Genomic DNA, 23785 nt, shown 5'->3' with positions numbered 1-23785 from the left:
TGAATTACAGAAAAATGCATAACTAAAAAAAATTGGACATTCATGCTATCGGTAGCACCCTGTAGCAATTTTTATTTTTTAAAATATTCATGGAACCAAATTGAAAGTTGTCAAAGAGACATGAGGAATGCAAATACTAGCTCTAGCTATACCTTATGTTCACAGAAAACTACAAAAGCAATTAGAGACCTACATCAAAAAACAATGACAACCAAAAAGAAGAAGAAGAAGAAAGTAAAAGAACTAAGTATAAGGGAACATCATTTTAATGAATCAAAGGAAGCAAAAGCATCCTAGCAACCAAGAAAAAAAAAAAAAGTTTAAAAGATTGCTTCAGTACAAAGCAATAAAACATAAGCACTATAAAGTTAGGAGAAGAAATAATATACCTAGAACAGCAGACTCTGATGAAAAGATGACTGGATAAGGTAAAAAGGGAGATTAAATAGATAAGGAGCATTTGAAATGCAATAGAAGAATTACAGTTATTTGTAGTAGAACAGACCAGAGCTAACTCTAGAAAACCCTACATATGATATGGAAAACGACCTTGACAAGCTTTCCCAGAAGGCAGACAAAAGGAATAAATGCTAACAGTTAGTGTTTGAGTATATAAAATGTATGATATAGAATGCAGATTCAAAGTAAGACTTAGATGTTTCTTAAAATTAATAAGAGTAGAAGAAACAAAAATATAATAAAACAAGAAAAGAAAAATTACATTGAGCTCCGTTCAAGCATATAAGTTGAAAGAGCTCACCAATTCCCAAATAATTTCAAGAAAAAAAATTAGAAACATTCTTTTTTTTTTAAACAAAATAAAGAAGGAAACAAAATCCTTCAAGGATCTAGGGAGAAATAAGCACCTTATCTAGTTTAAGGGAAGAAAATTCAAACTGACCTTGGACTTCTCTGTAACATTAAAATATGCATTGACTCAATTATCCAGTTTCAAGGGATCCAACTAAAACTAATGTACATCCTAAGGATTTGTGAATTAAAATATGCTCAGCAGTGTTATTTTTAATATTTTAAAATTAGAGTAAAATTCATATTCTATAAGAAAGCATGATTAAGTAAATCATTGTATGTCTCCTTAATACTATAATTGCAACCACTTAAAATTATATTTTTAAATTAGAACACAGTCATGATACATTAAATAAAAAAGATACCAAAATGTTTGTTAATGTTCCAGTTTGTATAAGGGTGTGTGTATGTTTGTCAGAGAGTGTTTGTGTGTATGTATGTGTTTGTATGCATGGGAAAATGTCTAAAATGTTAATGGTGTATATCTCTGGGTAGGGGAAATATGTCATATATTTCCTTTTTTTTTCCAGAATTTCTGTGTGCACATGTCTTTAAAATTATGAAAAAACAGACAACTTTATGGAAAAAGAAGTTGAGAAGAAGTTTATTTAAGTTTTTAATCCTTCATAACTGCTTCTAATAGTGACAGCACTATAGGGAGAGATACGTTATATCTTCAAACATAAAGGTTGGAATGTATAATGTCCACCCAAAGAACTACTGGAAATTCAATGCAATGGACTTGCATCACCAAAGAAGTTCTTAGATATAGGAGATTCTCTTTTCAGATATAGAAACAACTGGCTTCTTCCTGTGATACCTGTAAGTAGAAAAAAACCTAGCTAGAGATAAAAATAACCTTAGAACAGCAATAAAAAAAAAAAATTTAGAATGATAAGAAAATGGTGCAAAGGGGAAATAAGTTAAAGCCAGAAACAGAACCCATTAAATAAGCGTAAGTCTTAGAGACAGAATTATTTTTTTCAGGAATGTAAGTGTTGATCCCTTATTATATTGGATATGAAGACTAATCAGACCTCCAAAAGAAATGCTTCAGATGTTCCTCCATATTAAGAATATATTAAAATGTAATAGATATCGCTAAAGGGTGCTTTGGAGGAGCCTTTGTAGAATATAGAATGCAGAATGCTTATATTAGAGAAACATAAAAGTCTAAAATCAATGATCTAGGATATCAATTTAAAAAATAAAAATAAAGCAATGGCAAATTGAACTGTAGTTCAATTTTTGCAGTTAGGCAAGAATAAAAAATTAAAAGTCATGCATATCGGAAAGGAAGGAATAAAACTGTCTTTACTCATGGTTAACATAATCATCTATGTAGAAAATCATAAGATAGCTACAAAAAACTACTAGACTAATAAGTTTAGCAAGGTGACAGGATGCATAGCCAATATACAAAGATCAAATATGTTTTTATATACTAGAAAAATAAAATTAGAAATTAAAAATTTTAAAGTACCATTTAAACAATTTTTTAAAATGCTGAAGGAGCTGTCTAACAAAATATGTGCAAGATTTGCATACTAAAAACTATGAGACATTCCTGAGAGAAATCAAAAGTTCCTAATTGGAGATATATACCATGTTCATGGATTAAAATATATAATATTGCTAGTATATCAGTTCTTTTCAAGATGACCTATATATTCAAAACAATTTCATCCAAAATTCTACCAGGCATTTTTGTGGTAATCGACAAGTTGCTTGTAAATTTTAAATGGAATTTCAGAGGATCTAAAATAGCCATAACAATTTTGAAAGAGAACAAAATTGGAGGGTGTAGATTCCCTGATTTTGAGACTTCCCATAAAGTTAGAATAATCCAAACAGTGTGACACTGATGTATAAATAGACATATAGGTCAATAGAAAAGGGCAGTGTCCAGATAAAGATGCGAACACATGTGGTCAATTAATTAAAAAAAATAATTCTAAGGCAATTGAACAGAGGGAAATGATTGAGATAAACTTTTCAACAAGTGTTGCTGGAAAAATTGGATAGCTGTTAGAAAGAAGAAGAGAACGAGGAGGAGGGGAACTGACTGAACAATAGGTATAAGACTAAATGCAAGAGCTAAGACTATAAATCTTCTACACACAAATAAACAAAATCCTTCTGACATTGGGTTAGACCAAGATTTCTTAGGACACGACAAGCATAAGCCTTCATGGCAAAATATTGATAATTCCTCAAAATTAACTTTTGGAAAAGCACACAAAATGGGTAAAAAAGACAAGCTACAGACTGGGAGAAAGTATATTTTAAAAATGTGTATCTGATAAAGGACTTTTATCTAGAATATATAAAGAACTCTTTCAACTCAAATTAAGAACACAAGCAACCCAATTAAAAAAATTAAAATTTAAGAAGTTTGAAAGATTTGAACAAACCCTTCCAAAAAGAATAGTAAGTATATTAAAAAATCTAAAATAAATACATATATATTTTTAATTATATATTTTAACTTCTTTGTATAAAATAAATACATTTATATTTTAATTTTTATTAAGTAAAATATAATTATATAAAAATCTAATTGATGGATATGAGATAAGTATATGAAAAGATACTCCACATCATTAATCATCAGGGAAATGCTAATTTAAACCACAGTGAGAACCATTACATGCCTGCTAGAATGGCATTAAAACTGACAATAGCAAGTGCTAACAAGGATGTGAACCCTCATACATTGCTGGTGGCAATGTAAAGTGGCACATCCTCTTTGTAGAACAGCTTGGCAGTTGCTTATAAAGTTAAGCATCCACTTACTGAGCAATCATACTTCGAGGTCCCTATCTGGAAAAATAAAAACATGTGTCCTCACTAAGATTTATATATGAATGTTTGCAAGAGTTTTATTCATAGTAAATACAGACTGGAAATAATTGATGTGTAGATAAATAATGGAGTTCCACTAAATAATAAAATGGAATACCGATACATGCCAAAACATGGATGAGCCTCAAAAGCATTATGCGAAATGAAAGAAGCCAGGCACATAAGATTATACACTGTATTGTTCCATTTCTTTAAAATTCTAAAATAAGGCAGTGAGCGAAAGCAGGTAAATGGTTGCCTAGGGAAGGAATCAGGAAGAGGGTTAGCTATAAAAGGGGCAAAAGATAATTTTGACGACTGGGCTAGGGGAGGTGGTTATATAACTGTGTATGTTTGTTAAAGGTCATCAACTGATATACTTAAAAATTGGTATAATTTATAGTAAATTATACCTCAAAGCTGATTAAAACAAAACAAAGAAGAATACATACCCCCAAGAAATTAGACCTTAGAATTAAAGAATCTCAAGTCAATGTTGGGAGCAGTTTAGAGGTAGGATTTTAGAAGTCCCAAAGAGAAAGAGAGAGACATTAAAAGCAGCCAGATGTGTTCCACTTTTCACCCTGTGCCAACTTGAATTACCAGTGTATTCTAAAATCTTGGCGTAAATCAGATTGCCATTCTCTTGTGATCCGGCAGAAGACTGGAAAATTGGTGGAGATAGTGGCCATTTGGTAGAGGATGAGGGAAGTGGGGAAGTCGAAAGAATTACGAATACACCATAGGCCAGGGAGCCCGAATTTAGTGCTGGAAAAATATTACACATCAGCACAGATTGAATTTGCGACCAGTGAGGGAAATAAAGTAGCAGAAGCTTGGCTTTGTAAAGAACTGAGCACGCCAGGCTGCTTCAGCCCCTCTAGTTACTGAGCAGCAGGCCTGCTAGTTTCACCGGAAACAATGATCAAAATGGATCTTGGCCCCGGTCAGATATTTAGATTCAGTCAATATGAAACTTTCATCCTTAAAACTGGAATATGTGGTCTGCAGTCCTAGATGCAGTCCAAGCCGAGGGGGGATATCTAAATTGTCCGAGCTTGGTGTGGAGAACAGAGGAACAACATGAGTCATTCCAGACAGGGAATGGTACGATTGAATTGTGGGTGATGCATGTATGGTGTGTTGGAGGCGTTAAGAGGTTTGCATGGAGAGAACATGCAGTGGGAAGTGAGTGTGTTTGGGGGGTGAGGGGAGGGAAGGAGAGATAGATGGGGTCAGACCACAAAGGGCCTTAACAAACCATGGGAAACATCAGGGCCTCCCTCATGACTTGCCCTAAGCTGTAATCAAGAGTACTGACAGACCATTGGTACTGGACTCCAAGGTCAGCTTCCTCCTAGTCCAGTATTTTTTCAGTTCTATCACTTGCTGCAGCTCTCTGTAATTAAATGAGCAATTATTACACTGAGAAATAAATAAAGAGGAATTGTTGACGGTGAGTCAACGACTTCTGAGCTTGTTTTAATGTTAGAGAGGATTGTATACCTTTGAAGTTGTTTCAGAGTATAGCCATGCTGTTGGGGATTAAAGAAAGGTAAAAGTGCACAAATTTGCACTGCCGAGCCAAGAGAAATCGAGACAAGGGAGTGTTGTTACAGGGCTGGGATTAGGACTCTCCTATACGGGTTGCTAACCAGCTCTTCTCTGTGACCTCAGGCAAGTCCTCTGTATGCCTCCACTTTCTTATCTATAAAATGGGGATAATAATGCTGATTCATTATCTGTTATCTGCAATTCTGAGATCCAAAGAGCTCTGAAAACCAAAAGTTGCTTTGGTTTGGTTTTAACTTCATGAAGTTTGTGACAGACTCATTTGGTGGTGAAATCTGGCCTGAACTTTAAAGCTCTATAGTCATATCCCAGTTGGTGGGAATAGTCATGAATTCTGAAGAAACGTTAACATTTGATTCTGGGGTGCTGACCTAAATCCTGCTGGAGGTGTTTATAATATATGCTATATGAACTCTGCTCCCTTTCTAAAATCAAAACAATTCTGGATTCTAAAATATCTGGCCCCAGGGGTTTCAGATAAGAGACTGTATCCCTGTAATACCCTCCCCATGGGGTTGTGTGAGGATTCCATTTCTGACAGCAGAACTCAGGAAAAGATAAAGCCATTATTATTTATCATTATTCAGACTCAGAAATGAGATTCCCCTCTCCCATCCCTGAGAACGAGTGAGGGTAACAGCTGATGAAGCCTACATTTGTTTAGTACTTTTACATTTTAGTCTGTCAAGTTTGATTGATAGTATATCAATTATTGAAATGTGTTTTCTTTGAACTGTCCTACTCTGAACACTTATCCTTCCTTTTTTTTTTTTTTTTTTTTTTTTGGCAATCTTTACATACTTGGGTAGGTGTCTTATTTGCCTTCAGGTGACAAACTTATTTTTCAGTCATTTTTCCTGAGGTGAATCTTATGAAGCTCACGCGTAGGTTATATATCTCCTAACTAAAACACAAACGGCTATGCTTACTTTCTGAGCATTCTTAGTAAAAGTGAGTTCTTAACATACCCTAAGGCAGTGTCTTTGTTTGTAAAGTCATTGGTTGAAAACACTAGCACAAAAGTACTCTTCTACTTTTCATTCAGTGTTTCCCGAGTAGAATTTTATTTTTGTGGTCAATTCTTGGCATGCTCCCTATTTCCTCAAGCGATATAAAACCCGTTTGCTGTGTCTAATCCTTGACCTGTGGTCATGGAGAGCTGACTATGCAACACACTTCTCACATTAGGAAATTTTTAACTGAAAATTTCATATACTAAAGCGCTTGGGATAAAAAGAAAGATTAAATATTTCAAGAGGATGAAATAAAGCAGCTCTTTTTAAATGCATTTTTTAGTCAGACATTCGCCTTCAGTCAGAGTTAGGTTGAAACGTATCAATAATACATCTTTTTGCCACTCTGGCTCCTGGTCCCCAGTGTTTTTCCCCTGGAAGACCGTTGCTGCCAATCTAGGATTGCAACCTGTGTGTGTGTGTGTGTGTGTGTGTGTGTGTTTACCTTTGTTTGGGTAGGTGTTACCAGGTGCCCCACTCTTGGCTGGCTGTGGTGGTGCCTGGTGGTCTCACTGCCGCAGCAAACTGCGGAGGAGGGCAGTGAAGGGGCCTTGGCCCAGAGAACAGGGATGCTAAGGTTTAATAGAATGTAAGGATTAGAATGGAGACTTTCTACATTGGTTCAGAGATGGGGAGGGGAAGAAACACAGGATAGGACTTTTTTCTTCTGTTTGGTTCTAGGTCTCATGCTTTCTCCCCCTATTTTGTCAGTTCTACAACCAACCAACCAACCAACCAACGAATCACTGAATTTCTCCTCCCTCAGAAGGAAGTGTGGGGAATACAAGTTTCAGTCACTTCTGAGTGAAGAGATCTGTAGCTTGATGGCTTTTGCCATCATGATTTGTGCCATTGCAACAGGCCAGTCCTGTTCATGAGAGTATAGGACCAAATGGTCCCTATCAACTTTCACATTGTCTTAGGCTATGGCATGAGAATATAAGTGCAACCGTTTGGGAAAAAGTTTGCTTTGCAGTTTTCTAGTTGGTTGGGCCTTGGGTAAAATCTCTTTACTCTCTGCTATATATTCCATCCTAATTTTTCCCCCATAAATCCTATTTCCTCTGAGTCTCTCTAGAGTACTGTAAGGGCAGGATAAATTATCATCTGTTTAATATCACTCAGTATATGAAAACATTGTTTTTTTCCACTTAGTTTCTGGCATTCTGTAAAGCTGTTTGTGGTATGAATTATTTTAACCCCTCTGAAACTCAATTTCTTCACCCTAATGAGAAGATACCAGAAAATAATGACATCAGTGTGTTTTGATAAATGTGAACTCTTTTGTTTACAGGATTTTATTTAAAGTTGGAAAAAATGATTAATTTGATTAGTGACTATAAGTCCTTCTGAAAAGATTGCTAGCTGTCATTGTTGGGTATGTAGTAGCCAGTCATAAATGGGCATCTATAGAAAGTGGACCTGTTCCGATTTGGAATGTAACAATATCTCCTGTTGGTTCTTTCTTCCTGTCACCATCGGCCCATCTCTAAGCAGTATTCCACTGAACTGAAGAAACTGTACTGCCAAATTGCAAAGACATGTCCCATCCAGATCAAGGTGATGACCCCACCTCCGCAGGGCGCTGTCATCCGTGCCATGCCTGTCTACAAGAAAGCTGAACATGTCACTGAGGTGGTGAAACGATGCCCCAACCACGAGCTGAGCCGTGAATTCAATGAGGGTAAGAATTGGGATCTGGGGCTGTTCAGCTAAGCTCCTGAAAAATAGAGATCCTGTGGAGATTTTTCTTTGGGGTCCATCTACCTGGTTCCAAACTCTGCAATCTGAGGACAGCTCAGTTTACCTTTTTTTGTCTAACAGATTGAGAATAATGATAAATGCATTTATGGCTCCATTAACAATTGGACTCTTCGTAATTTAATATTGGTAATTACTAGGTGACCTGAACTTGCCTCTTCACTTCTACTGTTTCCTTTTTTTTTTTTTCTTTTTTTAAATGAGAGGGTGTAGGAGGGACAATGTGACGTTTGACCCATTCAGCTCAGGTGAGGGTAACCTTCAGCTTTAGTGCCTTTCCTAGAGTGGTGTCAAGGCTATACCAATTGAGAACTGGAGGGAGCATAAAAGGTAAGAAACACATACACACACACACACGCACATACAAAATGGAAGAGTAAAGTGGGGGGAGAAAAGGAATGAAGATAAATAATGGACAAGAGGAGCAAAAAGAAGATCTAGGACATAAGCTGGGAGGGGGGACAGCAAAGTCATGACTGGGAGTCAGGGAGCAGGTATTTTGGGGCCTCCTTTAAGCTCTGTGTCTATGGATAAGTCATGCCCCATGTTCTGAGCCTCAGATCCAACAACAGCTTTACAGAGGAGGTCGCTGTTTCCAAGGGTTCTCTTACACTGGATATTCTAAGTCTATGAAGGGAGGCTAAGTAAGGAGGAGCGGAAAGTAGAAAGGAAGAACAAGAGAACACAAAAGTGTTCATTAGGAGGGTGCAGGAGGCTTGGAGGTTAGGATAATTTATATAGACAATATATTTTTAAAAAGAAATACTGGTAGGTAGCTAGTGTGATGTTGGAATAGATGGTAGAGAAAAATTAATGGAGGAAGAGAGTGGATAGAAATTTCAACAGAGAAAGTTAAAATCCTCCCATCTTAACACAACTACTTTTTACACATTAATTTCCAGTCCTTGTCTACATGGCCTCATTTTCAGTACCTTTCCATCTTGTTTTTCACTTAACAATATGACTTAAAGATGATTCCTTATAGCTAGGCTCCATTACAGGTTTCCACAACTGCCCTTGATCCATCAAGATGATATAAGTATATTTTGTTTTGTTTTGCTTTCTCGCTGTTTGACATAACACCTGTTTTTAGTTTTTGCCAAATAAATGATTCTTCAGAGAGCATTTTCACACTTATTTTTTGACTTTTATAGATTAACAATTTTTATAGAATGGTAATATATACCCAAAGAGTAAGAACACCTTTATGGCTCCCACTCCCAATTCTCAGATCAGCTGCTTTCTTTTGGAGCTCTGTCAAGTATCCCAATTTTGTGAAATTTGGCCTATGTTCTTTTAAAAGCATGCCTCCCTTTTCTGATCCTCCAACCTGGGGCTCTTTCAGCACCAGAAAACCAGTAAGTTTCTCATCTTTATGACCAAAGCAGGTGTGAATCCAGGGGTTTTGGGTTGGCTCAGTCAGTAGAGCGTATGACTCTTGATCTCAGGGTCATGAGTTCAAGCCCCACATTGGGTGTAGATCTTAAAAAAAAAAAAAAAAAAGGTGTAAAGGTGTAAAGACGGAGGCTTTATGGCAGAGAAAAGAACAGGCAGTAAAAGTATATCCTTGCCATCTATTACCTTTTGTTAGTATTTTTGCTAATCAGTGTTGGGGAAGCATCTATTCTCAAGCTGGGTTTTTGGGGTTTTTTGTTTGTTTTTTTATGAACTTGTTCCTTTTCCTTCCCTTTCCCATGGGAGCTAGCAGAATCCCCTCTGTGGATAAGAACAGAGACATAGTCATAAAGTTCCTTGACAGCTTGAGTTGTTAACCTTCAGCCCCAGAAACAAAGGACTGTTCCCTTAAATATAGGTGAGCATTCCAGCCCTTTCTATTGTTATAAAGGTACACCTTCATTTATTAGATATCTGGCAATGAGATCCCTTCCTTTCTTCAAAGATGTATGTTTCCTCTATAAAACAAACCATTTCTTTAGCCACAAATATTTTGCCCACGCAGCTTCATTTTCTTTTTTTTTCTTCCTTTCTCCTTCCCTCCCTCTCTCTTCTTTCTTTCTTTCTTTCTTTCTTTCTTTCTTTCTTTCTTTCTTTCTTTCTTTCTTTCTTTCTTTCTTTCTTTCTAGGCAAAGAACTAACTATTTTGTCTTTCTCTGTTCTGCAGGACAGATTGCCCCTCCTAGTCATTTGATTCGAGTAGAAGGGAACAGCCATGCCCAGTATGTAGAAGACCCCATCACAGGAAGACAGAGTGTGTTGGTACCTTATGAGCCACCCCAGGTAAAAGATAAGTACTGGGTTGACTTGGGAGAGCATTCATTTTGGTGATAAAGGGTGTTTTGGGGATCTCTTTCTGCCTTGGTGTTTGTCATCAAATAGAACCCTTCTTGTCTTTCTCCTCTCCCTCTTTACCACACTGCTTCTCTATCCCCTTCAGAACTCCTACATTTGTATTAAGTTAACTTAATAACATTGCTGTGTACCCAGGTTCCCATCTTTTTTTTTTTTCCCCCAGGTTCCCATCTTAAAGGCCAATAATAATTGAACTTGCAATTGGGTAAATACCTGACTCATCTAGAGAATTTAACTGGCAATTGAACTGGTAGTAGATGTGGACCAGATGCCAGTATATTCCCAGTGGCCTACAGATGGGAGACTCTGAGGGGGATCTCTTAGCTCAGGTTTGGACAAACAGGTGGCAGATTAGGAAAGCAGACTGGTTCTGTATTAAGAACACTGGAGTAGTGTTACCAGAGTCTCGTGGTTTGCTGGCTTGCTATGTGGACTGTTAGCCTGTGGCTCTCCCTCTCTAAGCTTCAGTTGCCTTGCCCATAAACGACCACTTTGGAATAGATGATTTAATCCTGAGGACCTTTTCAGCTCCAGAGTGTTCTTTATGGAAGTGTACATTTAAATCTGTGTTAAGCTATTTTATCCACATAGGGGAAATTTCCCTGGGTGTTGCTGCTATTTTGGGTAATATTTTCATTTCTCCCCATTTGAATTAGGTGATAGGGATTAGCTTGCAAATGAATAAGATCAATAGGATCAAAAAGTTTTATGATTTAGGGGCACCTGGGTGGCTCAGTTGGTTATGAGACCAACTCTTGATTTCTGCTCAGGTCATGATCTCAGGGTTGTGAGACGGAGCCCCGTATCAGCCTCTGTGCTGAGCAGGGAGCCCGATTCTCTCTCTCTCTTTCCCTCTCCCTGTGCCCCACCGCCTGCTCTCTCTTTCTTCCTCTAAAATAAATAAATCTTTTTTTTTAAGTATTATGTTTTAAAGCCTTTCTTGCCTTTCTAATTTAATGTAAGTATTTAAAATAAAATAGATTTAATTTAAATCTAATTTCTAATTTAGTGTCCAGTGTTGCAAACATTAGCTTTAAGCTTCCCAAGAGGCAGGGCAGAGGAATCTACAATGGGTTTTAGAGTTCGTCTTGCTAGAAGAGAGTGTATCACCTCATCAGAGTGAGTTGGTTAACTAGAGAAGAGAACCGAGAAGGAAGAACATCAGCTCAAACCATTGTTAACCCGGACTCTTTTTCCTCCTGTGTTCAGGTTGGCACTGAATTCACAACAGTCCTGTACAATTTCATGTGTAACAGCAGTTGTGTTGGAGGGATGAACCGCCGTCCAATTTTAATCATTGTTACTCTGGAAACCAGAGAGTAAGTGGCATGTGCAGAATTGTCATTCTGCAAAACACCGTGGGCAGAGGGCAACGTGAAATTGTGTTTGCTCTATCATTAACTTTCCGTGTACAGCAAAGAGCTACCCTTGATTTTGTCCTTTGTGCTTTAAATCCTGGCTGCAAACAGTGACATAAAAGATCTAAGAAGGTGGAGACAGAGCAGGGTGCGTTAAGGGAGAGGGAAGAAAAGAACCAGGAAGGCATGCAAGTCACTTCATACCTGAATTCTTGACATTTGACTGCAATAGTTTCTGATTAGACAGTGTTTGTTTTCATGTGGCTCCCAAGGCAGTTAACAGTTTCTTTGAGTAAGTCTGGGCTGCCTAAGGGGGTTTTATCCAGAAACATCCACTGGCTTAACTCAACTTTCCTTCAAAATCTGTAGCTAAATACAGCTGTTCAGTTAATGGCTTGGAGGTGCTTTGCAGAACAAATGGAATGTTATTTACTAATATTGTTTATGGCACATAAGCCCTTTTGTGTTTTGCCAAGTGCTTCTGGGTCCATCCTCAAAGCAGCCATGAGTGAGCTGGTGGTGATGGTGGATGGGTGATGGCTAGCATTGGACATGGAAATGAGAGAATGCCAGGGACTTTTACAATTCTTTTCAATTTCACCCTTTCTCTCCCTCCTCTCTGATTCCTAGCGGGCAAGTCCTGGGCCGACGCTGCTTTGAGGCCCGGATCTGTGCCTGCCCAGGGAGAGACCGGAAGGCGGATGAAGACAGCATCAGGAAGCAGCAGGTGACGGACAGCGCAAAGAACGGTGACGGTACGAAGCGCCGTAAGTAGCTGTAGTAGCCAAATGCGGTAGGGTGAAATCTTCTCCAGATGTGGGGGCCAAGAGCAATACTGGGGAAGCTGCATAGGAAGACCTACCTCAGGGCTTCAGGGGCAAGTATGACTTGAGGTCCCACAGCCAGTGTGAACGGTTGTCCCACTAATGGAGGACTCCAGGTGCGCACGACAGCTTTGCAAAAGCAAATCGTCATGGTGAGGATTTCTTAGTCCAGCGGTCCTCAAACTGTGACTCCCAGACCAGTAGCAACAGCATCATCTTGCAACTGGGTAGAAATGCAAATTCTTAGTTCCCAGACCTGCTGAATCAGAAACTCTGGGTATGAGACACTGATACCAGTTTATCTTTCTGAAATTGCGCGTAAGGACTGAAAATGGCATCTGTCTACCTTATGAATTCCTGGGAATAGTGAGATTTACAAATGTATTTCACAAAGGACGGTCTGGGGAATATGCAGATCCGGGTTTCATGGAGTTTTGACACGTATGACCGTCTTGGGGCCTCAGTTACCTCATTTATAATGAGACTAATGATTTAGGTCTGTTGTTTTTAAACTCCTTTTGTTAAGCAGTAAAAGCTTTTTTTTTTTTTTTAAATGAAATATTTAAAATATTCTATTTGAAGGGGGCAGCAGTCAGGGGTGGTCTGTTGCTCTCAATCATCCCTTGCCCATGTGGTACAGGGGCCTAGACCTCCAGGCAGCAAAGTGTGAAAACCACTGGTCCACTTGTACATCTAACTTATGAGAAGAAATTGATTCTAGAAGGTGCCTCGCATAAGCCTATTATCACTACAAGTATTTTAAAGTTATACCACGCTGTGATTTATTTCATGAAAACACGTTTTAATCTTATTACTGGTTAGTATCCAGAAGAAATATAAATTGTATTGCGTTTTACAGAACAACAGAATGTTTTAACAGCTACTCATCATCAACTTCTAACTTTTCCGTATGACTTGCCTTTCCTGTTAGGCTCTTTCTCTCCCTGATTATTCCTCAAAAAAGTATATATGTGTGTGTGTGTGTATATATATATATGTGTATATATATATGTGTATATATATGTATATACACACACACACACACACACATACACAATACATACATATGTATATAATTATATCTCCACCCTAATTTTGCTCATGAGTCTGTCTGGTGGCATTGTTTCTATATGCTTCCCTGAGCACCTCAGTTACCTACACGTTAATAACTTTTAGGAAGAATAGATTATCCAAACTTTTGCAAAAGAATCCTCTCTATATCCTGGATTCTGGCTGTAGTTTCTAATGTTGGAAACCTTAAGGATTTATGAGCTGCATCCACTCCCTTTACCAAAGGGAAAATGAGGGCCTGGGAGTGGAACTGTCTGTCTGAAGTTACATGATGTCCTCACTGCCGCGGGAGGGCTGAACACGCAAGCTGAGCGCATGGGCAAGACAACTTCTACAACACCCCTCCCTTTACCTCCTTGGAAGATAAATGATCTGAAAAATAAAACACCAAACCCATTTATCTTCCCTCCCTGAACAGCTGTTCACAGACACACGCCAGCAAGACACGGGGATTCCTGCAGCACCACTTAGGCCAAAGGCTCTCTTCCAGCTTCCCAGATGTCTTCCTTCTGCTTATTCCTCCCCAACCCCCCACCTCATTATTGTTAGGCGTACACTTAATGTAAATGCAATGATCACCAAGGAAATGGAAGCTTGGGACTGGAAACTCTAACCTCACAGGTTTGCTGAGGCTACTGTCTGTTTAATAAATGTACTAGTGCTTCAGAAATGTTCCCAGGATGAAACTTGCGTTTTCCCTTCCACCAGCTTTTCGTCAGAACACGCATGGCATCCAGATGACATCCATTAAGAAACGGAGGTCCCCAGATGATGAGCTGTTATACTTACCAGTGAGTCTCCCTTGAGTCTGCCCAATTGCTTCATTTTTACCATCTCTGAATGAGCTTTTCCTCTGTGTCATCTTATTATCTGTGACAATGAGAAAGGGACGATGATGACTAGGGAGATAAAACAGGGAGAAAATATTGTTTGAAAAATCAGGAAATATCCGTCTCTTCCCCTATTTTGAAATCTGTCAGTAGTACAGGCTTCTCTACTTACTACTCGCCCAATCAAAGTTACTCTTCTAATATAATTTTTCTTACCCAAATATTTAAAATTAAGTTGCAGTTCGTTGTTTAAAAATGATAAGATTACCCCAGACAGTGTGGCCAAGACTGAGATTTTGTCAGAAGGAGCTCACAGATTTGACAGTACAACATTTATGGACTTGAATGCGATTTCTTTTAGGAAGTGCTATAAAGAAAGCCAAGCAAGACAGGATCCTCAGTTATATGTGAATGGCCAGAAGACTCAGCCCAGTTGTTGTGTAAGAGCATTGTTCATTCCTATGAGGAACATGAGTCCTCTCAAGGTCCTTGAGGTTCCCTTTTTAGACTATGGTTGCAGTCTGTTGAATTCTTAGCACCTTAGGTTTTGACCATCGAGAGTGGTGGCAAAGTCTTGGTAACCAGCATAACCCTCACCATCTGAACGTACCTGAGACCCAGGCAAGCCGGGCCAGGAGATTTGACAAGGGTTGCCGCCCCTGTATTGACGCCAAAGCCACTCAACAGGTTTGGGCGTGACATACCTGCTTCCCTGCCTTCTTTGGGCCCTGACCTCCGGGACAACAGACTGCTTGCCAGTAAAACAATGAGACGGTGAGTTAGCCAAGATTCTCAGTGTCTTTTTTCTCAAGCTACCTATGGAAACGGACTTGTGAACTTTAAGTTCAGCATTATCCTGATAAACCAAATATTCCGAAAGACCTAATATGTTTTCAGCTGTTGAGATAGGAACCAGTTTGTACTAAGGAAGGAGGTACCTTGTCATCAGTTACATCTTATGTTTAGTGAAGAATCAGCCAAACTGGGACGTGTGAATTAAGGAAAAAAAAACTTTTAATTTAACATGAATTTAGTTGGTATCTGTTGGGTGGCAAATATGCTAGACCCTGAGCATTCAGAGATCAGTAGAATATAATTTTTACCTTCAAAGAGCTTGCCTTTTAGCAAGGAGACAGTTAGAATGTAATGAAATAAATCCCTTCGTAGAGCTGGGCATGATGCCGTGGGAGCACATAGAAAGGGCAGAACACTCACCCAAAGACTGAGATCAGGGGAAGCTTTGCAGAGGTGACCACAGAGCTGGGACAAATAGGAGCTAACCTGACATACGGTAGAGAAAACTTTTCCATTTCTGAATTCTGACAAATCCTGCCTCTCAGGGAGGGGACTTGGGTGAGGCCTACAAAATGCCTAGGGAGCAGATTTGAAATAGGCACTCGCCCTTGGGATCCTGCACGCGCTCATCCCTGCTGGTCTCACTCCAGTCCTGGCCCTGCTCATACTTTTAAAAAACTTTTAAGAGACTCTCTTAAAGAGAGAAGCATGTTTTGCCTCAGCTGAAAACTTCTGTCTTTCCAGAGATAAGTTAATAACTGCTAATTCTCATTACTTTTGGTAGTTGTTTCTTATAAAATCACTGCAAATGTTGTTCTAACAAACACTGACTCATGGGAAAGCTCAGGATGAAGTTCCTGTGAGTCTCTGATCACAACATTTTCTGCAACCAGTCAGTACATAACCTTGTTTGATGTGTGTTTCTCTTTAAAGACACCTTATTTCATGTATACTATTGATTCATTAACGCCGAACTCATGACCAACAGCACTACAACTCACGCCTAAATGAAGCTTATCTAACACATTTTCTCCAGAAGGCACATGGCAGCCTTCTGGCACCTGGAATCCTAGACAGCGCTTCAGCATTACCCTTGGGGACCAGTTTAAAGAGCAGGTTCACCAAAAAAGCCAACACAAAACAAAACAAAACAAAAAACGCACACAAAACACACACACACAAAAAACTAAAACAAACAAACAAAACCACCAACAACAAACCCCCTCCCGCACCCCCCCCCCCCACACACACACTGTGGAAAATGTGGCACTCAGTAGACCAGGGAGAGGACACTTGTTTGCAGCATAAAAGCAGGAGTGAGACAGCAGAGCATGCCTTCGTCGTGCGCCTGAGCTGGGAACGTGCGCGAGCAGCTGCAGTGTGGCCCTCTGTGCGTGTCTGTGTGGCCACAGAGCGCCACCAGGCTCGGTTTCCGTGTCACCAAGGACCGTTGCAAGCAGGCGAATTCGGCAACACGGAACCCACAGAGGAGGAGGACTGGCCGTGCCGCTAACCGTTCCAGAGCTCTTCATTTTCCCTGTGTCTCTCCTTGTGCGCTGCACGTAGGTGAGGGGCCGCGAGACCTATGAAATGCTGCTGAAGATCAAGGAGTCCCTGGAGCTCATGCAGTACCTGCCTCAGCACACGATCGAGACTTACAGGCAGCAGCAGCAGCAGCAGCACCAGCATTTACTTCAGAAACAGTGAGTGTGTCGCTGTGAATCTCAAGAGGCGTCCGGGTCCGAAATGGGGCGGTGGGCGGGCGATGAGAAGACCCGAGGCCGGGAGACAGCAGAGCATCATAGGTTCCATGAACCAGTGCAGGGGCCCTTTTCAGTTTCAACAGCCTTCCCGGTTTCTTCCCCTAGAGCCTGGAGAAGGTCCACCTAGCTTCTGAAACTGAAGCTAAAACATTTCAGGTGAATTACAAAGAGACTCATGCTAACAGAGTTTGCTCTCTCTACCCCTCATCCATACCCATCTATCCAGAGAAGAATTTTGAGTATACAGTCTACTCTAGTCATACGTGTACATGCAGCAACATGTAACCTTCCCTCATCCTGGTGCATTGTCCTGTACCTCACCTGGGAGGCACACAATCCACTTGTAGACTGGGGATGGCCCCTGGGTTTTACTGTAAGCGGCTTCTTGGAGAACTCTGTTGAGGACTCTGAGACCCTAGCACATGCTCCTTGGGAAGCCATCTGGAGGCAGAAGGGCAAAGTAGCATCTTATCGCCATGTTTCAGCATCTCTGTTCGAGGTTGTCTTCCAGCAATACATTTTTACAGAAATTGGGCCAGATTTTGCAACCATATTAGATCTACGTGCAATGTATAACTTATATATTTATATGTTAATTTTTACCTCAACTCTTGGATCTTTGATGATATTGTTTTGTGACTAATCAGAATAGAATAGCTCTCATGGGAGAAAGGGAAGTTGTCAAATCAAGACTCTGTTGACATTCACCCTTCTGTGGTTAAGAATAATCGCTTGTTAGCTTAAAGTGTCTATACTGGAGATATTGGCAGAGTCTCCATAGATAATGTAAAATGTATACATTTTGGGCCCATTTAAGTAATTCAAACATTCAGCTCTGCTCTTCAGACCAAAAGAAATGAAGCCAAAGTCATCTTACCTCAGGCAAAGATTGTCTTTTACAATAGAAATGTAAATGAACAATAAATAATGGTTATTTTCTGATACATTAATAGTAGCTATAGAGAGATAGCTATGGAAAGTATAAGAAAGAGGGCTCATCATCCTTTTTTTTTTTTTTTTAAGATTTTTATTTATTTATTTGACAGAGAGAAACACAGCGAGAGAGGGAGCACAAGCAGGGGGAGTGGGAGAGGGAGAAGCAGGCTCCTGGCCGAGCAGGGAGCCCAATGTGGGGCTCGATCCCAGGACCCTGGGATCATGACCTGAGCCGAAGGCAGACGCTTAACGACTGAGCCACCCAGGTGCCCCTCATCATCCTCTTTTTAATCAACATAAATGCAGCCAAGGTGTTGGACTGCATCTGTGATACTCAGGAGGCATCCTCTGAGCACCTGGCTATGGGGTACAGGGTGGACAGCAGAGGGGTGGAAAAGGAGTGTGAGCTCCCTTAAAGGACTTCAGGCTCATTGAGCATTTAAGACCTCGTTTGCCTAGAAGGGATCTCACCATTTACTTTGAGCATGAAAGCTTTGCAAATCATAATTATAAAGTTTTATAGTAAGGCTGAGTGGGAAGTTTAATCAAGAGGTCTCTTGGAGACACAGGATATTCCAAAGGATGAATGAGAACTCAGGGTTGCAGACAGAGTTGCCACTGCAAATCCTATATATTCTTTAGGATATCAGAAGGAAATATATGTTAATATATTCAAGGGTAAAACTGATTTAGTTCTTATAAAATCTTACAGCAGGGATCAAAGAAACAGACCTGTAACATCATTTACAGACCAAGAGAGGCTAAATGCCTCTCTCTTAAGAGGGAAACATGCATGTGATGGTATTAAGAAACATTCCCAAACTGCCTCTAGTTCACTCTGGAAATGTCTGGCTCAGCCAAAATGACCTCAGAAGAATTACATAGCAGCACATCATGCTGAACTAGTTACTCTCTATGATAGTCTTCCCCGTCTTTTTTTCCAGTTAACAGGAAAAGTACTGTCAGGCCAAATTGATACTTATTAAATGATGTGGTTTAGAAAATCTGACCATTTAGCACAGGGGTTGGCAAACTTTTTTTCTGTGAAACACTGGTAGTAAACATCTTCGATTTTCTGGTCCATATGGTCTCTTGCAACTAGCTGCCTAGTTCTGCCTCTGTAGCGCAAAAGCAACCACGGTGTGTAAATGAATGAGAGTGGCCAGTGCTTTTTATGGACACTGAAACTTGAATTCCATACAATTTTCGTATCATGAAATAATTCTTCTTTTGAATTTTCACAACTTTTAAAAATGTAAAAGCCATTCTTAGCCTGCGGGCCAGATTTGGCCCATTCACTGTACTTTGCCAGTTCTTGTTCTGGGTAAATCGGTGGATCTTCCTTCGTTGCCTCTGAAGGCTTAGATTTATTTTTAAAAATTTATTTATATATTAGAGAGAGGAGGGGGAGGGGCAGACGGAGAGGGTGAGGGAAACTTAAGCAGACGTGGGGTTTGATCTCAAGACCCTGAGACCTGAGCTGAAACTAAGAGTCAGATACTTAACTGACTGCACCACCGAGGTGCCCCATGGCTTAGATTTTTTTTTTTATAGGAATATTTGGAAGCTAATATGTGTATCCTAAAGTAGAGAGGTATGGAAATGTTTTAGGAAAGCATACAGTGATTTTTAAAATGGTATTTCAATATCTAAAAAAACAACAGCCTTTAACAGAGATCTCTTTTGTCTGAGAAAGTTAGGCATGCCCATCCAGACAAAAAATATGGTTAATGATGAAACCTTATCAGCAGTTAAGACTGGAATAGTTGAGTTGATTCATGTAACAAACTTTTTATTGAAGATCTGTTACAGTGAAGTATTAAGGATGGGATGAGAAAGATGAAGTTCCTTCTTTCCCAGAGTTTATGAATTAGTGGTGAATTCCTAACCAGACCCCCTTTTGAATCTTTTTTTTTTTTTAAAGATTTTATTTATTTATTTGACAGAGAGAGACACAGCGAGAGAGGGAACACAAGCAAGGGGAGTGGGAGAGGGAGAAGCAGGCCTCCCGCCAAGCAGGGAGCCCGATGCGGGGCTCGATCCCAGGACCCTGAGATCATGACCTGAGCTGAAGGCAGACGCTTAACGACTGAGCCACCCAGGCGCCCCCCCCCCTTTTGAATCTTAAGAGAGCTCTGGAAATTCGTTCTGAGCATTGTGTAAATTAATAGGAGAATTTGAAACAATTCCCCTAGATCACACAGTAAAAGGAATAGTTTAGTGTCATAGTTTTAGAGATTTTATAAGCAGGAAGATCTACCTTAGTCAGTCGGGGACTTGGGCAATTTGTGTTTGTTGACTTGGAGTACATGAGCATACATAACTCTGTGTTTGCACGGGATGAGTTACCAGTGCTTAGTCTGAGTGTCTGGCACTGCTCTGAAGGTAAATTATTTTATAATTCATCTTTCATAAAGCAGTCTATTTCATCAAAGAAGAAAATGCATATTAAAATTGTTATTTTAAAAAGCTCGAGAGATATTAGAAACATATCGTCCCTCTTTTGCAAGTGTAGCCACAGATAAATGAGAGAACAGAGCCTCATGGGTCCCTGGGGTATCCATTTAAAAGCATTATTGCATGTTTTCGAGTTATCTCCCAGTGTACAAGAGCTAACTTTAGTGTGACAACTTGTGCATGGAAATGTGACAGACTGCAAAAGAAATTTTTGCAAAATACAGACATTTGGTCTAATTTTGCCTTTGTTATATATACATGGGTCTCCAATGATTGATAGACGTCTATATAAATTCTCCAGTTGTTGCGTTCTTCCCCTGGGTTTTTTTCAGCTCTCTTATTTTCATGCAAATCTCCAACAAAGAGCATGAATAACTAGACAAAGAAAAACGGAAATCTAATTCCCTGGCAATCATTTGAAAAGAATAAATCAGCTTGGAAAATACCTATAATAGCCTGTGATTTCCTTTCCAAAAATATAGACCAATTTTATGCTGGTAAGGGATCAATTTTGTGTTTTTCTTTTTAGTAGAGGAAAAATTAGTGGGAAGGAAATACACAGCTTCTACTAAGCGGCAATAAAATATTTTCAGTTGAATTCCTTCTATTAGTTTCTCACTGTGTGTTTTCTCTCTGCTTGCTTTTCATTTGTGCATGGTTTTCCTTTTTCAAAAATCCCTTCAGTTACCTTCATGATCATGGGCTTTACGGAGGGTAAATTTTACACCGAGTTTTTGTGAATCAAATTGTTATAGATATGAGTAGGCTTTATACCATTTACAAAGAAATTTGATTGTAGTTGATTTGCTCATGTTGGAATAAACATCTGGGGTTATGTTTATAGAAGCCCGAATCTAGTGGCAGGACAAACTGGACCCATTCTTGACACTAGACTCCTTGCCTTCACATTTTCAAAGGACATTAACTCTTAAGACAGCTTTGCAGAAGCTGCTTGAGACCTTTTTAGCAATCTTTTGATGTGTGCACTTCGGACCAATAGTATTGCTTTTTCATTTTTTCCTGTAGTTTATCCTCCTCCTCTGATCTCAGGCCAACATCATTTTGTTAAAATTTTACTTAGCTGAACTCTTGTTTTCCCCTGAAAAAAACTATTTTTGAGTTTCTGCCAGATGGCTTTATTTTAATTGTAGTACAAATATGTGGCATCCTGAGGAACCCTTAGGATTTCCTTCTCCTTGATGATCCCTTGACGATTGTAGATTTTCAGTAATGCAGGTCAAAGGATATTGGAGCATAGTGGGTTCTTCAAGGTCATAGTTCTGATCTCATCATACCGCAGCTGGGATAACTGAGGCCCAGTGAACTACACCTGTGATTTCATGGCCAGTTCATAATAATGCTAAGATGAGAATCAGAATCTATGCCCACTTCTAGTTCTCCGCATCAGTTGGTATTTATCTTTGTGCTTTCAGTATGAAGTCTTACTTCTTTTTTTGTTTTTTAAGGATTATTTATTTATTTATTTGACAGAGAGAGACACAGCGAGAGAGGGAACACAAGCAGGGGGAGTGGGAGAGGGAGAAGCAGGCTTCCCGCCGAGCAGGGAGCCCGAAGCCAGGCTCCATCCCAGGACCCTGGGATCATGACCTGAGCCGAAGGCAGACGCTTATCAACTGAGCCACCCAGGGGCCCCTGAAGTCTTACTTCTTTAAGGTCATTTGGCTATGACTTTCTGCAAGAACATTGATAATTTTTCCTCAGATTGCATATCTGCGGGAGAAGCAAGCAAAATTTTCAGCATTATCAATAGAGGAGAGAGCAGAATACACAAATCTCTATCTCATCGTTAGGTGTGGTTTAGACCATATTTCTAGGTTTGATTTAGAAATCCTTCACATGTCCAGGGTATTAGTTCGAAATTGCCAGTCTTACAGATAAAAACAGGTGGATATTGACAGTTTCATTTGGTTCAACCTTATAGGTCAAGGACCTGCAGAATTTTTACCATTTACACAGTGTTACTTTCTGAATTTCACAGCTATGTTACAAAGTTGTCAGGGCAGAGATTTATTAGCTCTGAATTGCTAATGAGGTAACAACTCAGACTTCTCAAATTCAGATAGATTAAATCACTTTTCTAAATTCTCACATCTCATTGCACCACTAATCTCAGTTCTAAGTCTCAAAGCTTGAACCCCTATGGTCCATATACTCTTTTTTTTTTTTTTTAAGATTTTATTTATTTGACAGGGAGAGACACAGCGAGAGAGGGAACGCAAGCAGAGGGAGTGGGAGAGGGAGAAGCAGGCCTCCCGCCAAGCAGGGAGCCCGATGCGGGGCTCGATCCCAGGACCCCGGGACCGTGACCTGAGCCCAAGGCAGACGCCCAACGACTGAGCCACCCAGGCGCCCCCATATACTCTTATCATAACAAAAACATGGTCTCTGCATGTTGTCTCATTCCACACTTGCTCAAAGAGAAGCCCCAAAGTGTAATATCCAAACAAGAAGTCAAAGCTTTAGCTCTTTACCTGAGAATAAATCTCTTCCCTGCTAGTTTGTATGCTGGCATATTCCATCAGATGATCTCAATTCTTGCTGGTGAGGTTGGTTTACTGAATTCCAGCCGTAAGCAAGTAAAAAGGGCTTTGTTGCTTTGCACTCAGTAACCAAATGTGACTCAAAAGTCATCTAGGAATGAATTCCCCAGTAGTTCGCGGGGTTGCACAATCTTTAGCAAAATAAAAGGATTTGTTCCTGGCGTCCTTGTGGCATAATTGATTTCTTCATTCTGTAAAAGTTGCTTTCATGAGTTTGATATGTGCCTTTGGAGGCCAAGTTTGTGACTGAAAGGATTAAGATATTTTTCCATCTCAATCTGGGCATATACAAAATGCTCATTAATAGTTCTTTACAAATGCATGATGATGCAGCCCCCAGACTGATAAGATCGTATTTCTTCATGCTTCATAGTTCGGCCAGACAGGAACAATAATGAGGTTTTATAATTGGGCCGATGACATTTTACCAAAGATTAAAATTAGTTCTTGTCTCGGCATTCCCTTTTCTCAATTCGTCGAGTCCAGTGTGCCAAGCACTGTACCAAACATTGTGACCAACCCTGACACAGTAGTCTTCAACTGAATCACTTGTGGAACCTGTTAAAAATATATACGCCTGGGCCCCTGCCTGGTCTCTGAGGATCTGGGGAAAAAAAATTTTTTTTAAGCTCTACAGGTGATTCTGATAGTTCTGGTTAACTACCACGGCTTTCTCTCATTTCTTCATAAAAATCTTGAGAAGTCCTCTCTGAGAAATTTTAAAGGAGGATGACAAGGAAGGAGCAGAAATAACTTTCCAGGCATTCGGTTCTGTCTCACTGTGATCATGAAGGTAGGAGGGTGTTTCTGTATTCGGTTGATATGAATATATGAAGTCCGAAGCCTTCACCTCTTCTTTTTCTCTGGTTCCTCTCTGCAG

The 23785-nt window shown here is 39.8% G+C and overlaps 1 protein-coding gene and 1 long non-coding RNA gene across 3 annotated transcripts in view; one reads left to right on the top strand and one right to left on the bottom strand.

Moving 5' to 3' along the window:
- The window catches only part of TP63 (tumor protein p63), a 234479-nt gene that overhangs the window by 192896 nt on the left and 17798 nt on the right, over nt 1-23785 (top strand). For both annotated transcript variants that reach the window (XM_064581768.1, XM_064581824.1), the window contains exons 5-10: nt 7737-7923; nt 10123-10238; nt 11520-11629; nt 12299-12435; nt 14272-14354; nt 16755-16891. In XM_064581768.1, the coding sequence (XP_064437838.1) occupies nt 7737-7923; nt 10123-10238; nt 11520-11629; nt 12299-12435; nt 14272-14354; nt 16755-16891 (770 nt within the window). The remainder of the gene's footprint in view (nt 1-7736; nt 7924-10122; nt 10239-11519; nt 11630-12298; nt 12436-14271; nt 14355-16754; nt 16892-23785) is intronic.
- LOC129045370 (uncharacterized) lies at nt 1413-23770 on the bottom strand. The gene is made up of 5 exons (XR_008505024.2): nt 22837-23770; nt 16848-17093; nt 14353-14433; nt 12531-12715; nt 1413-1630 (listed from the first exon to the last, which is right to left on the bottom strand). It is a non-coding gene; the product is annotated as an uncharacterized LOC129045370 (long non-coding RNA).

Source organism: Mirounga angustirostris, unplaced genomic scaffold (assembly GCF_029215605.1).
Source record: "Mirounga angustirostris isolate CCGP_5_RB_7025 unplaced genomic scaffold, mMirAng1.0.hap1 SCAF_1, whole genome shotgun sequence".
In the NCBI taxonomy this organism is placed as follows: domain Eukaryota; kingdom Metazoa; phylum Chordata; class Mammalia; order Carnivora; family Phocidae; genus Mirounga; species Mirounga angustirostris.
Note: the sequence above shows the minus strand (reverse complement) of the source record. Positions and strands in the feature narration are given on the sequence as shown.